At 37.7% G+C, this 12,354-nt stretch overlaps 1 protein-coding gene across 1 annotated transcript; it reads right to left on the minus strand.

Moving 5' to 3' along the window:
• Positions 1-8,465: 8,465 nt before the first annotated feature.
• diabloa (diablo, IAP-binding mitochondrial protein a) lies at positions 8,466-11,605 on the minus strand. Its single transcript, XM_008424882.2, has 6 exons — positions 11,498-11,605; positions 11,115-11,232; positions 10,918-11,040; positions 9,646-9,756; positions 9,446-9,542; positions 8,466-9,211 (listed from the first exon to the last, which is right to left on the minus strand). The coding sequence occupies exons 1-6, from the start codon at positions 11,539-11,541 to the stop codon at positions 9,003-9,005; spliced, it is 702 nt and encodes a 233-aa protein (XP_008423104.1). The 5' UTR covers positions 11,542-11,605; the 3' UTR covers positions 8,466-9,002.
• Positions 11,606-12,354: the final 749 nt, after the last annotated feature.

The following is a 12,354-nucleotide window of genomic DNA, read 5'->3' on the forward strand; positions in this document are numbered from 1 at the left end:
TTAATAATAGTTATTATTATTAATAATAATAATAACTATTATTATTATTATTATTATTGTTATTATTATTATTATTATTATCGCAATATTACAAATTTTTAAAATATTTTACATTAAAAATGTAAAAGATTTCAAAATTTAGCATTATTTAGATTAAAGTCTTGATCTTTATTTATTGGCATATTTTTAATGAAAAAATATAAAGTGAAAGTTGGTCAAAACTCTGTTTTTCATTAACTAACGTCTTTATTTTTTTGAAATAATAACTATGACTTAAAAATACTAGCAAGCTGTAAATGTTTTAGTTTACATCAATTTTAAGGATGGTCGGGGTACATGCAAAATCAACAGGGTTTTTTTTTCTTTATATCATGCTATGATGTCATTCCCTCATCAAAAACAGATCCTGGAGTGTTGCTTTGTGTCATTTATGCATTTCTGAGAAATCCTTGCATCTCGGGGATGCCTTAACCCCGCCTATTTACTCAAAGCTCCACCTGTGCGTCCTCCACACATATACACCAGACTAGGCAGCATCATAGCAAACACCTGGCAGAACTACATGTCTGCTGCTGAACAATGCTTCCAACAACAGTTGTAAAGAAATCAATGTTGTTGTGATGACTTTCTAAAGGCGGAGTGTCAGAAAGGGTAGGAGGTTCTTAAAGAGACAGAGACCAATTTCAAGGTGTCAAATATGACACAAAGTTAAACATGTTTTATATTGTTTTTTGATATATACAGCATTTTTATAACAACTGAAAGCAACATAGTTTCTTGATTTTGCTATAAAGCATAAGCAAAAAAAAAAACACAATACCTTTCCTTTAAATAAATTCTAAGTGGTGTGCTATATAAATCCATTTACTTTCACCAGCTGGTGAAATGTAACATCCAAAATATAACATTTGTACCGATTAGCAAAGAGAAACATGACGAAAAATAGCTTTGTCTACTCTAATGGGGGTTCTGTTAGGTCATGTCAGTCTTTTGTGAATTTATGACTAATTTATATCTAAAATTACAAATAATAAATATCACAGCTCGTGAGAACTGTACCATCTCAAATCAAATATCAAATATCAGACAAATCAAACGTCCTCCCAGTGATACAATAAGGATTAAAACTCCCTCAAAGATGTGCACTGACTTTATTCTAAAAAAAAGAGGTTTTCTGCTTGGTAAGCAAGTAAATAAAAGTTCTAATTTACTGACAGTATGGTCTTCATTAATAAATCAATATCCAGTGACATAAATAAGAGGCGGTAAGATTTCCAGTACAAGATGCAGAAAATCTAGTTTTTCAGATGCATTCTCAGATGCAAGCCACAAGTTAAAATTAAGTAAAAACTGTTGTAAAACCTCTCATTGTTCAAATTACCATTTACTTTTTACTGATGATTATTGCTCTTGCAGCAACAACTGGAAAAAAAAAAAAAGAAGTGTTGCATTGAGTTGCACAAGAAGACACTGAATCTTCTTCTGGTTTTGACAGATCCCTGAGGAGTCGTGTCAACCCCACGCTACTGATTCCTCTGCAGTGTCTCCATCCACGGTGTCAGGCATGTTTACAGATTACATAGTAAGACACACAGTACCTTTTTTATGCAGACACACCCCTTTGTCAACTTAAACACCTAAACTTTGATGTATTTTACTGCAAATCAACACAAAAAAAGTGAGGGGGGGGGGGAAATGATGCCTGTTTAAAAGTTTTACAAATACAAATCTAGAAAGTGTGGTGCACTTGTATTCAGTCTCACTAATTTGGTGTGCAGAACCATCTAAAAATACCCCGGTGTGCATACTTTAGTTCTCTCAGTGTCCCAACATATCTGAGACAAATGATGGTTCGTTACAGCAAGGCCTCTTTAGGAGGTCGGACCAAAGGAGGGAAAATACAAATACATGCCGCACTCCAAAATGTCAAAACCAGGTAGCCCGCTCCTTCCACTCAGCAGCTATGCGCTCCTTTGTGTTGGTCTGTCACATAAAACCCCAATAAAACACACAGACGTTTCTGCTTGTAACTAGGAAAGAATGTGAAAAGTTTCACACTTCTGCGAAGCCACTGGAGGTCATAAACGGTTCGCTGATGTGCGTCCTGTAGAGAAGGTAAACATGAGGCTCTTCTGTTAAAGGAGATGTGGTTATGAAAATTCACGAGTTTACTTTTATACCGTCGTTTAGAATGGAATATGTAACCGGTGTTTTATTATAAACAAATAAGGAAAAGAAATAAGGAAGTGCGAGTAGAAAAATAGTTCCTGTAAAGCTCCGGAGAGAATCTTGTGAAGGACAAAGCAACAGCGTCGGTAAAACGTTTTCTCCCGATGGCTTCGTCTCGTTTGGGCTGCCGTCCTGAAACAAAGCAGTAATAAAGCATTCTCACATTGTTCCTTTTTCCCTGAGATAATTACAGCTTTTACTCATTCAGGAATCCCGAGCTGTGTGCAGCAGTGTTATTATCGTGCGCTGAGGCCTGAAGTGTTAAACTTGCTAACCTCAGCAGTTGGAGGCGGACATCATATTTATTCAGTGAAGATAAGCAGAAATGCTCGTCTCAGTGTGGCTCCCTCGCATCCAGACACCGTTTGTTTGGTTTTGTTTTGTTTTACTTTTTTTTTAACTTCGTCTTACACCGTGACTCCCCATCAGGAGACATTGGAACCTCTTCTTAGTGTAATAAAAGCGTGACCTATGATATGTTGCCCTGCTTTTATTCCCTCCGGTGACTTATTTATATCCTCAAAGAGCTACAAGTCTCCCCAGGTGAGAATGCTGCCCTTTTGATAATCAATCTTTTCCCCATGAGCCACTTCACATTGGATTGTGCAGCAGGGAGAATTGGTGTCTGCCTGAGCCAGGGGCACTCCCAATGGGAGGCCCCAGGGGGGCCATGGCCCCCTCTTCAAAAATGACAACCCCACCAGAGAACCATGTTCAGGTCATAGAAAGGCATACAGAGTCGTCTTCTTTAATCAAGACATAAATGTAAAACTTAATAATAGTAATAATACATTACACTTACACGTACATAGACACACGCATATATTAGTTGCCAAAAGGACTTACTTTCCTCATGTTCCATTCGAATCTTGCTAATGAATATTGCACTTTCTTTATATTTATGTATTTTATCTTGAATTTATTTTTATGTATGCTCTACCTACCTCCTTTAATTACACCTCTGGAGATAAATAACATTTTCTGAAATGTATTGAATTGAATTGAATTGAATTGAATTGCATTTATATACCGCTTTCTGGGACACACAAAAATACACAATAAATAAATTAATTAATACAATTAAAGAGGCAGGATTATGTGTTTTACAGGCACATGTTTCCATTTTATTGTACATTGAGTAAATATGTTACCTTCAGTTGTTAAAAAATGCTCTAAATTGAATGACTTAAATTCGACTTTGTAATCTAATGCCTCCATCTGTCGCTTAAAAAAAACCCTGCTCTTTCTGAAACTCCACCTTCAGGAAGTCATTACAACATGGCTCCTCTACTAACCCTTTATCAAAGCTTTTACAGCACTGCACTGAAAAATGAGCCAAATCCACAGTTCTACCAGGTGTTTGCTAATTGCTGCTGGCTAGTCTGAAGGAGCAGAGTCAGGGTTTAAAGGGGAGAGCTCCTATCTGAGGTGGAAACTTGGAAGCTACAGCTCTGAAAATGAGCTTTGTCTCCAAGGTGGAGTTAGGTCCACCCAGATGTTTTGCCCAGGTGAATGGTTGCCATGGAGATCCAACGATTACGCAAACAAACATGAAAGAATCAAGGCAACACTCAGGTAAGTTTTTGATGAGTGAATAACATCATAACATGATATAAAGCTGAAATAAGCCGATTTTACATCATACGGTCTGAAATGTTTTACTGGCCTGGCGTGGCCACCGTACCAAAATTATTTTCTGGTGGCGCCACTGGCATGAGCTGAGCATTTACACCCCTTTTCTTTCTTCTTTTTTTTTTTTTTTGCTGTCACCAAACACTTAATGACCTAAAAGCCCTATTTTTTGCCACTTGCATAACTGCATAATGATTTGTAAATGTTTCAGCCTCTGTGGCAGGAAATAGACTTGGAGCATTTATGATGCATAACCTTTGTAATTGTGGTTGCCTCACTGGAGGGTTTTGTGCTGCAAATAAGAAAAGGAAAAAAAAAAAAAGAAGAGCTCGCTCCTTCATGGCGAGGCACCGACTCCCCTGTGACCAGCGGTTGCACATCCACACACAACGCGGACCGTCTGGGGCGTTTGGCTTTCACGGCCTGTGAAAACAGCCTTTGTTAAACAACAGCATTCCTCACGACTCACACTGGTGAGCCAGTCATCATACACCTCAACCCTCCAGTCCCCCCACTCCCACCACACACGCACACGCACGCACGCACACACGCATACACACACACCTCTCATGTAGCCACACTTACGGTCCCATCCCCTGCCAAAGCACAGCCGTCTACGGCACAGAGAGGTCACCTAACTGCTGACGCTACACACTCCTGTTTTGCAGCTCAGAAGCTCCTTCCCCATAATGTCCCCATAATGAGCTTGCACTGAGATGACCCACCGCAGCACACACTGACCTTTAGAGAGTGTGTGTGAAGTAAATTAAGACGGTATACCTGTTACAGAGCACATCCACAGTGTTGACAAACAAAAACAAAAAAAAAAACAAACTGTTGCTTATTGTAAGTGTGGCAGATGTTTTAAAATATATCTAATTTTTAAATGTCATCAGTTAATTTTTTTTCCAGGATGCACTGAAGGTGACGCAAGTGTTTTGTGACAGGAAGTTTTTAGCATGAAGTTGTACGATTAGAGCCAAACACGTCGCCCAGAAGTGTTTGCATTTGTACCAGATGGCACAACAAACACTCGTATCAGTGTTTGATTTTTACTGATCTGGAGCTCACACTGTACCCATAAACACCAAGAACTCAGATGCATTAGGGCTAGTTAGAAAAAAAAAATAAAGATATAAACGTTACATAATTTGATGCTGCAGTTAACTATTGAAGAATACGCAGATGAAAACGTAAGAATGAATTTAGAGCGCCATCTGCTGGAGAAAATACTAAGTTAAAGAGAAGGAGCAACAAGAACAGTGAGTTCGTAGTTCTTCAACTTATTCCATATAAATGAATGTATTTTAAGAATTTTGTATATCTAAAGTAAGAGATTATATCAAATTCATGTTTTTCAAAATGTCTGAGGAGATTTTCTCTCAGATTCTCATTAGGATTTGGGCTGGGCCGTCCTTACGGCTTTGATCTAAACCGGTGGTTTCTATGGTTTTTGTTACAAGAACCACCTGATCCTGGTTTTCCAAATAAAACCGTCTTTATGTGACTTTCTAAAAAAATAAAATAAAATAAATAAATAAAAAAAGAAGTACACATAGGACTTGGCCTTTATTTAGGTTGCCGGGTTATGCCAAACGTTACAGAGGGTTGTGGTTTATCTCTGTGGTCAATTTAAACTAAACGTTGAAACTTAGGAGTTTAAAGTTAGAGAAATGATCAGAGAAACCAAATGAAACCAGTCAACAACAGATCTGATGTAATTCACCTATAAGTGGAAAATAATCAACAGAAATAAAGGCTTTCATACATTAATCATCATTAATCTAAATAACAAGTTTTACTTAGCAATAAAGTCCCTAAAATAAATTAGCTTTCCAAAAATATTCTAATCTATGGAATGGTTCTGTATATTTGTTTTGCTTAGCAGTTAGCCTTGACTTTCAGCGTTTAGAAATAAATCCCATTAGTTTTCAACATGCTTGAATGAGTCAAAGCAACAGTCCAGTTATGTTTTTGATGACTGAATAATTTGCAACATGGTATGAATTTCAAAAAAGTTGATTTTGCATAAGAGCCGCCATGAATCCCTTCAGGTTGGATTCACAGCGTATGTGAAAGAGCATCATCCCCACAGCATGATACTGCCACTACCATCTATCATTTCTCATCTTCTTTACAGTCATGTGAGACAAAATATCAGTGCATTAAAGATGCTTGGATGCTTTAATCAACTACTTTAGTATTTATTTTAAAGTTTGATGTTTTAAATGTTGTCTGGAAATGGCATAATTTAAAAGCATATAAAATAAAACCTCCATTTCAAACACATTTTTTCCACTCTTTGACCTCTCTACATAGAGGAAACATCACGTATATTGTATTTAAGTGATTTTCTAAGCCAAAAGGCTGCCGTCATTTGCAGAAAATGCCAGTTTCTGCAAAGGAACCATTCTCATGCGGTTGTCAAGCAACTGCTATTAAAACAAAGACCAACAAAAACACATCCAGTTGCTCACGATGTCCATATGAAGGCCTTCATGTTTCCTGCTGCGTGTCTTGTGTCATTGTGTGGAAAGATGGAACCCTGCAGATGAAGTGACGACAGGGAAAAAGGACCTAAAAGCTACAGAGACGGTCAGGACACGGGTAATTTACGGCAAAGGCGACATTGCTGAGTGAAACAGAAAGGCAGGAATGACACACAGGTGAGCCGTGTTTTTAAAAATGTCTTTAAAGGAATACAGTGATGTGTGCACTTCTGCGGGATTAGTCAAAAATATTTCATCATGTGAACGCTGAGCAAATAAACCTACTTGCGTATTTACACAAATGAATAGAAACAAGTTTAAGATTTTAACAATCTTTTTAGAGCAGATCCCAGTTCTGTGACATTACTTGGAACTATTAGCTGACGCAGATTTTGGTTTATTCATAATTGTCATTTCATTGCTTTTAGTACTTAGCACAAATGAAGAGAACATATCAGTAGAGTTTAGAAAAGTATTTTCACGTTTATCTTTTGAAAGAACCAAAACAAAAATCAGAAAGAACATGGGTTAGGTTGATAAGACAGAAAAACACATTTGACTAAAAGAGATTTCAACCGTCAACCTTATTCAACTGATAATTTGAAACTTGGAGAAATCCTGAGACCTAAAATCCGACAGAGAACTCCAACAAATGACTCAACACCCAACCATAAACTGCAGCGATTGACTGCAGCGGAGCTCTTATCAACCTAAACAGCATTAAAGACAAAAAGAAGCACCTGGATACGCAGCAGCTTATTTCACTGAAACCAACAACTTTTGTGGCAAAACAATTTACAAAAACCTTCTGAAGCAAGAGCTGAAAAACTCTCAGCTCCAACAAAAATACTTACAAGCTGCAGTTCTTGCCAAAGGGTGTGGTGTTTAGCACTAAGCATGCTGGGTGCCAAAAAAGATGTAAATGGTTTCTGATTTTAAAAAACTAAGTGATTAAGATAATAATGATAATATATATTTTTTAGAAATTGTCCTCTAGATAAAACTGTCCTGTTTGATTCAGTTTTGGGGACATTATCTATAAACAGTGGCCAAATGTTTGGATTCAACTGCACTAGTTGTGGTTTCTTACTCACAGGAGTGAATGTAAAAAGATGAAGCCTGACATGGAGGCTGTTGCACAACCAGAGGTGTGATCCAACCATGACTGAACTGGGTATTCACCCAAAATAACCAGAGGGGGGCTTGTGTCTCTGCCAATAACATATCTCATAGATGTCATTTGTTTTCAATAAAAAATAAATTTAAAAAAAGTTATCCCAAATGTAAAAAGCGTTCCAACTCCCATCCATTAGCAACAGAGTGACACGGATGAATAAAAATCATCCTAACATTTAATACAAATTCTTTATGGCTTTGATTCAACAAGATCTCAGAAACATTCTTTATAGATTTTGGTTCGCTTCGATGCGACAGCGTTAAGCAGCTGCATCATCCTGCTGGCTGGAGCCTTCTGATGTATGTCATAAAACCATGGGAAGGTTCCTTACAACGGCTGCAAATGGCAAAAGGAGAAGCATTGTTATAATGAGGTGTGTAGGAAAGAGCAGGTGCTTATCAAAGAGACAGATACTCAATTTCAAGGCGTCAGAAAGCAGTGAAATTTCTTTTAAGACGTGTTTGATAAACAGCGCTGGGAAAAAATTAAGAGGACACTTAAAATGATCAGTTTCTCTGATTTAACTTTTTATAGGTACGTGTTTGAGTAAAATGAACATTGTTTTATTCTAAGAACTACTGACATGTCTCCAAAGTTCATATTCACTTAAAAACAAAACTGTTTGAACTCAGTTAGAGCTCAGAAATCGATATTTGGTGGAATAACCAGGTGGTTTTCAGTGCAGTGGGCTCTTCAGTTTTTCCAGAACTGTATCTCATTTTAACAACTGAAGGTAACATAGGTACTAGAAAGAGTTATAAAACAGCACTATGTGCTTTGAGAGGAAAGATGTCCTCTATAGTTACACCACTAGTCTAAATCTGACAATGTTTGTTAGAAAAGTAAATAGTTGCTAGAAAGATAGAAAGGCCTTAAGTCCAAGAAATAAACTAAATTCATCTTTGAAGAATCTGTTTAAGCAAAAGGCAAAGCATAACTTTAGTTGCATCTTATGTTTATTAAAATAACTCAGACTAAATATTAACACAGAAACCTGTTGGTAAGTCACTCTAATAAACCAGACTTCATTAATGCAGTTCGCAACCTGATCAGTTATCAAATCAATCACATCAAAAGACCAAACGTTTAACACAACTCTTTGGGTTGCGCTGCAAAAACAGAATCTTATTGTAAATGGAATACTCTGTAAATGAGACTATTTCTTTTTTCATTGATATTAAGGAAATATTGATTTAAAACAAGCTCCAATATCTTGCAAATTAGTTTTGTCTTATTTCAAGTGTACTCAAGATATTTTCACAAGAAATGAAACCAAAATGATTGGTAAGACTCTGCTTCTGTAGTGCATGAAATTCTTATGTAGTTTGAATTCTAAAAAGAAAACAATATTTTCATGCTTTCTTTTAATTTTGGTACAAACAAACAGAAATTAACTTTCGTCATCTCACGCAACAGGAAAAAAAAGAAGCAGAAGTCGGTACAGATTTGGTAAAATGATCTGGTGACTGTACGTTTCAGTCCTCTCTCAGGTAGGCCTCGGGTGTCTCCTCTTCGTCGTTACTCCCCTCGAGGGTAGCGGCGTGTTGCGTCATCCTCTCGACCTCCATGACTTTAGTCTCTGCCAGCTTCTTTTCTGCATCCACTGAGATTTTCTGGGCCTCCTCCACCTGGGACTGTGCCAGCTGAATGTTTGTCCTAACCGTGATGGACGCGTTCTCAGCTCCTGAGAAAAACACACACACGCACGCATACACACAAGTACAAAACGCTCAAACATACGTCAAATCGCATCGAGTACAGACGTGAAAAGCGGGTCGTTAGCCAGGCCCAACTCGTCTGTCTTCTCCTTTTGTGTTTTCGCCCAAAGGACCCACAGAGTGACGGCAAACGATCCGTCCGCTGTCTGGAGAGATGGGAGATGAAACGGAACGGGCGAAGAACACTTCGAATCACACACCTGATATGTACGCAGCCTCGGCCGCTGCCTCGCACAGCCTGATGGCGGTGACCCAGGTCAGCTCGAAGCGCTTCTGTTCGTCTTGTCTGTGGGTAACCTGCCACAAAAAAATGCAAGAAGAAATTTACAGCCGCCTGCTTTGATTTAAGGTTTTTAGTTGGAATGGACCAAAAACCATGAAAAAAGACACAGAAACTGACCTCTGCACGCTGGCTAATGATCACCTGCCAGACCGTATCTTCTTCTGCTGGACTCAGTTTCCCCAGGGAAGCTAAATATTGCCTTTGCAGGGCGATGAGTGTGTGCACAGCCTGTGCGGAGGCAAGGGGGACAATTTTCACCGTTTACACTCAAAAGCAAAGACACATTTATAGAGACATATTTAAAACCTGGAGGATTTTGGGAAACATGAAGGGATTTATTTAGAGACCTTGTAAGTTGTTAGTTGGTGAAGATTGCACTCTCAAGAGAATGATGAGATGAGAAGTATTACTAGTGTAGATAACATAAATGAGTTATTTGGTTTAATTAGAAAATATAATAAATCAAAGCTTTGTGATTTTATTTATGTCCATATGCACCTTTTTTTTTTTTTGGCAATTTTATCTGTCATTTGCCCCCCCTTTTTTGCAGTGCCAAAAATTCAACATGTTAATTTAAATAATCTAATTACATAGATTTGAACATATTAAAAATTGCACATGTGGCGAACAAGCAAACTCTGCAAACAACAGCGACGGACAACGAAGCCGCTATTCTTGGCCGACTGGGTGTTCATGTTTGCTTCTAAAAAAAGATCTGATGGGACGCTGGAAAAGTTTATTGTTTTCAAGTTGTGCTAAGCTTCAGTTAGCCTATCAGCGAAGAGATTCAAGCCTAAAATAGCATCTCAATGCTAAACATGGAGCAGCAGCAGCGACGTCCCCAGTGCTAGTGCCAGCGTCTACAGTGCACATTTCTAAAGACGTTCTGTGAATGATCAAACGATCTTAAAGCACTGGAAAGCTGAATTTGTAGAATAGCACTTTACACCAATCTGTTGGTTGAATAACCTAAAAATAATTCTGTGAAAATAATACATAGTTTTGTTCTTAAGCTAATATGCCTATTTATTCAATAATTTATCAGCAAAGACGCATCTTGAATTGACATAGTTGCTTATTTTGTTGATAAAGTTGCAGATTAAAATGGGCTTAATTGCAACTAATTAATCAGAAACCCTGCAATTAACTCGAATAAAAATTATAATTGAGTCGTTTTGTCGTTTGAAGGTCRAAAAGTGTAAATAACTATGTAGGTGTACTCATTTTGTTGCTGCAACAAAGCAGAAGTGTGTAGAAAGGAGGGGGAAAAGACCACATACCTTCAGTTAAACTTTTGGTTATGGTCCATTAAGAGCTTCAGCAGCACATGTAAAGTATCAATCAGTTCTAACAGTTAAGAGAAATGGTAGTCACAACACGAAGCCATACCTTTGCATACTCTGTAAGAGCATCCGTCAGAGCCAGAGTGGCCTGAGAGAGAAAAGTGCTTGAACTGTCTGTCACCAGAGAGGCTGCTCGTCTCACCAGAGAGTCATGAGAGAGGTTTTCAACCTGCAGCAGGGGGTTCAATGAGTTTACAGCAGCTGAAACGTCCAAATATGCACATTTTCGGCTGTCAGACTCGCCTGTTTAAAAGGTACAGCACACAGACTTCCGCTGACGGCGAGAGAAGCAAGGACACTTGTCCATCTGGGGGATTTCCGGACAGCAGGTTTTATCCTGGACAGGTATCGAAAGGAATTTCTGAACAGAAAAAAATGAAGTTATATACAGATAAATAAACCAGAAAACAGCGAGGGAGAAACACTGATTTAACTTCCTTGTTGTCTGGCGCTGCCCTACTGACAATCTCAAAACAAATATGAGAATTGCGGCAATCAAACAACTGCTGTTTATTCGCTCATATTTCCATAAAGAAACAAAAAAATAAAAAATAAATCAAAGCAAATTCCACGTATTAAATAAACCAATGATTGTGTCACAATATCTAAATGTAAACACGACCAACCTGAGGAAACAGAGACACAAGGATCTCCTCCACAGCGCGGCCATGCTGGTCCGCCACAATAAACTGTCCTGCCCTACTGCAGAACAAAGGTTCCCCCCGTCTTCTTCCTGGTCATTTTACAACGTGCATTGTCGCCATCCCGTGGTTCTTAATTGCAATACAACCCTCTCATTAAATAAATAAATAAATAAATAAATAAATAAATAAATAAATAAATAAATAAATAAATAAATAAATAAATAAATAAATAAATAAATAAATAAATAAATGTAATTAGAAGCTTTTAGCATTTTTATTATTTTCTGTCAAAAGACAAAATAGGACAAGAAAACAATTCTGGATCTATCCTTCTAGTTAACATTCAGTTACTCAAAGATCATAACAACTTAAATTTCTAAGCATTTTTCCTTCATCCGTTGGTTTACACATGTATGGAACTAGACTGCAAAGCTATTGGTTCCATTCCTTGCTTCTCTTATCAGACAAATTGAACCATTCTGCCCCCCCTGTGGTTACTGATTAACATTCCCCGCCTCTCCATGTTCAGTTTCTCTGTACCTGGTGGTGAGCAGACATTACGTCAATAAATGCTTTCTATCAAATACACTCAACTTTTCATGTAAACCAGAGCAGAGGGATAAAACCTTCAAATCATTTATCTCTGAGATCGCTTGTTTATGTGTGGTAAACCAGCATCTTGCTACAATAAAATCATGTCTCTTCTTTCATTGTTGTTTTAAATATTATTGATAAAATCATTGGGTCACGGCAAGGTGTTAAAAGGTTCAAGTGAAATGCACACAGTTAACATTAGATTATCTTAATTCATAATACACACACACACATATATATATATA

The sequence above is a fragment of the Poecilia reticulata genome, linkage group LG13 (assembly GCF_000633615.1).
Source record: "Poecilia reticulata strain Guanapo linkage group LG13, Guppy_female_1.0+MT, whole genome shotgun sequence".
NCBI lineage: Eukaryota > Metazoa > Chordata > Actinopteri > Cyprinodontiformes > Poeciliidae > Poecilia > Poecilia reticulata.

Excerpts from the sequence above, each read along its gene's own strand:
- diabloa (XM_008424882.2), bottom strand. The coding sequence starts at position 11,541 with ATGGCCGCGCTGTGGAGGAGATCCTTGTGTCTCTGTTTCCTCAG. Across the intron at positions 9,757-10,917 it reads CTCTTACAGAGTATGCAAAG|GCTGTGCACACACTCATCGC; the intron begins GTATGGCTTCGT and ends GCCTCCGCACAG. Across the intron at positions 9,543-9,645 it reads TCATTAGCCAGCGTGCAGAG|GTTACCCACAGACAAGACGA; the intron begins GTCAGTTTCTGT and ends TTTTTGTGGCAG.